At 11.2% G+C, this 2,593-nt stretch overlaps 1 protein-coding gene across 1 annotated transcript, besides 10 other annotated features; it reads right to left on the bottom strand. All coding sequences in view use genetic code 6, as the record gives it.

Annotated features, from left to right (window-relative positions):
* Positions 1-171: a microsatellite.
* IMG5_085660 (hypothetical protein) lies at positions 38-2,045 on the bottom strand (the record flags this gene model as incomplete). The annotated part of the gene is made up of 5 exons (XM_004035810.1): positions 38-172; positions 1,326-1,440; positions 1,639-1,721; positions 1,778-1,912; positions 1,971-2,045. The coding sequence occupies 5 exons, from the start codon at positions 2,043-2,045 to the stop codon at positions 38-40; spliced, it is 543 nt and encodes a 180-aa protein (XP_004035858.1).
* Positions 42-230: a microsatellite.
* Positions 179-241: a microsatellite.
* Positions 674-713: a microsatellite.
* Positions 802-869: a microsatellite.
* Positions 907-1,011: a microsatellite.
* Positions 1,407-1,458: a microsatellite.
* A 113-nt stretch (positions 2,046-2,158) lies between the features above and the next one.
* Positions 2,159-2,224: a microsatellite.
* Positions 2,173-2,224: a microsatellite.
* Positions 2,198-2,230: a microsatellite.
* Positions 2,231-2,593: the final 363 nt, after the last annotated feature.

The raw sequence follows: 2,593 nt of genomic DNA, 5'->3' as shown, positions 1-2,593 counted from the left end.
TCATTATCATTANCATTATCATTANCATTTATCATTATCATTTATCATTATCATTATCATTATCATTATCATTATCATTATCATTATCATTATCATTATCATTATCATTATCATTATCATTATCATTATCATTATCATTATCATTATCATTATCATTATCATTATCATTATACTAATAAATATTATTATTAATATTATTATTAATATTATTATTATTATTATTATTATTACTTTATTAATAATAAATTTTCTTATTAATTTATTATATTTGTTTTTATTTTTAAATATTGTCTTGTTTTTTATTTTTTTTATATTTTTTATTTTATATCTTTATTATTGGTTTAATAAAATAATTTTTTATTATCTTTTTTTATATTTTTATAAAATTTTATAGGTTTTAAAGACAATTATTATTATGTAGATAATATTTATTTTTTATTATTTTTCTATTTTAATAATTTAAATTGTTTATATTCTTTAAATTTTTATTATAAATATTATTATTAAATTATGTATTTTATTATTATTTTTATATTAAAATATTATCTTGATTTATTTTTTTATTCTTTTAATTTATTAAATAATTTTACATTTTTAATTCTTTATTTTATATTTCAAAATATTAATTTGTTTGATTTTATAATTTTAATATTAGATTTTCATATGAATCATCTTTTTATAAATATTATATATTTTATATAAAATTTATATATATAGCATTATTTAAATTTTTTAAATTACTTAAATTTTTAACACTTTTTATGTTATTATAATAAAGGAAATTATCCTTATTTTTTTTAATATTCATATTATCAATATATTGAATGTTATTTATATTATTCATATTATCAATATTATTAATATTATTATTTTAACTATTTATTTAATTCACTTAATAATCATGACTATTATTATTTATATTATTAAATTAATTAAAATTATTCATATTGTTATTTATATTAATATTATTAATATTATTATTATTATTATTATTATTATTATTATTATTATCATTTATATTCAATAGTAAATTAAATTCAGGTATATCTTTTGAGCTGATGTTAGTTAAAAAAATACTAAATAGTTTTTCTATTATATTTTAATTTTATTCCCTTATTTATTTATTTACATAAATATATTAATATGATTTTTATATTACTTTTATTTATTTAACTCTCCCCATAATAACTTATTATCTGCTATAATTTGATAGTTTTAAGCAATTAAAACACTACAAGATTTTTCTAAATTATCTTACTTATTTAATAATTTTTATATCTTTTTTAATAAAAATAATAAATAATTTAATTTTTTTTTTTATTTACTTCATTTTACATTTATTAGTTTCTTTTATCATTTTATTCTTATTAAGCTTATTTCATATTTTCTACTAATTATTGATTATCGTAAATTTTTCTTTTGATATCATATAGTAAATTTCTTTTTTTATATTATATATTTTAAAATTATTTTTATGATTTATTTATTTAATATATTGAATATTATTTTAATAATAAAAAAAAATATTTATCAATAAATTTACATTAAAATATGTTATTTATTTATCATATATACATGAATTTTTTTTATTATCTTTTAATAATTTTTTTCATTTAAATTTAAATGAAATTTTTTTACGGATATCCTTTTCTAAATAATCTATGTCTCCATTCATTTTCTTCACTTTCATGTCTTATTTTATGGAAATCATACATATTAAGCTATTTTTGTTTTAAAAAACTTTATTAACTAATTTATTTATTATAAAAAAATTTACTTATCTCACATATGATGCAAAATTATTCGTTTTAAAATATTTAGGTAATACTTTTTCAGCAAACTCATTTGGAGATTTTATTTTGAAAGCTCTGCCATCTTCATTCCAACAAATTATATCATTATATTCACAACTCTTTATATTTAAAATTTTTTATTAAATAATTTTGTTTTATTTATTAATATTATATTACCTCAAGTATTTTGTAGGTTTTTGATAAAAATCCAGGAATTGTACAATTCTTTCCTTATAAATTTTTCTTTTTCATCTTTTTTTTTTAATTTTTAATTATTATGAATATGCTTATTTTGCTTCTTCTTTTTTTTATTTTATTAATTAGAAAAATATAATATTTTTCTAAAATTCGTTTTTAATTTTTTTTATATAATTAATTAATTTATAATATTATAAAAATTTTATTTTGATATATATAAAATTTGATTTATATAAAATATTAATAGAAATAATAAATATATTAAAAATTTATATATAAAATATTATAATTTATTTTTATTTATTATTTAAATTATTTAGTCTTTATATATTAATTTGGTATAAATTTATATCTTTATTTTTATAATTAGATCTTTATGCATAATTTGAAGTAAATTATAAAATATTATTATTATTTTTTTCCTCTAATTAAAATAAAAAATATATGAATAAGTTTACAATTTTGTAAATATATTTAAGATGTTTATTAATATACCCTTTTATAATTTGTTTACCAAATAAACAAAAAATCTAATAATTTTTTTTTATATTAAATTACATAATATATTTATTTAAAAAAAAAAAAAAAAAAAAATTAAATTC

This window comes from Ichthyophthirius multifiliis (genome assembly GCF_000220395.1).
Source record: "Ichthyophthirius multifiliis unplaced genomic scaffold scaff_1120509250629, whole genome shotgun sequence".
Taxonomy (NCBI): Eukaryota; Ciliophora; class Oligohymenophorea; order Hymenostomatida; genus Ichthyophthirius; species Ichthyophthirius multifiliis.
Note: the sequence above shows the minus strand (reverse complement) of the source record. Positions and strands in the feature narration are given on the sequence as shown.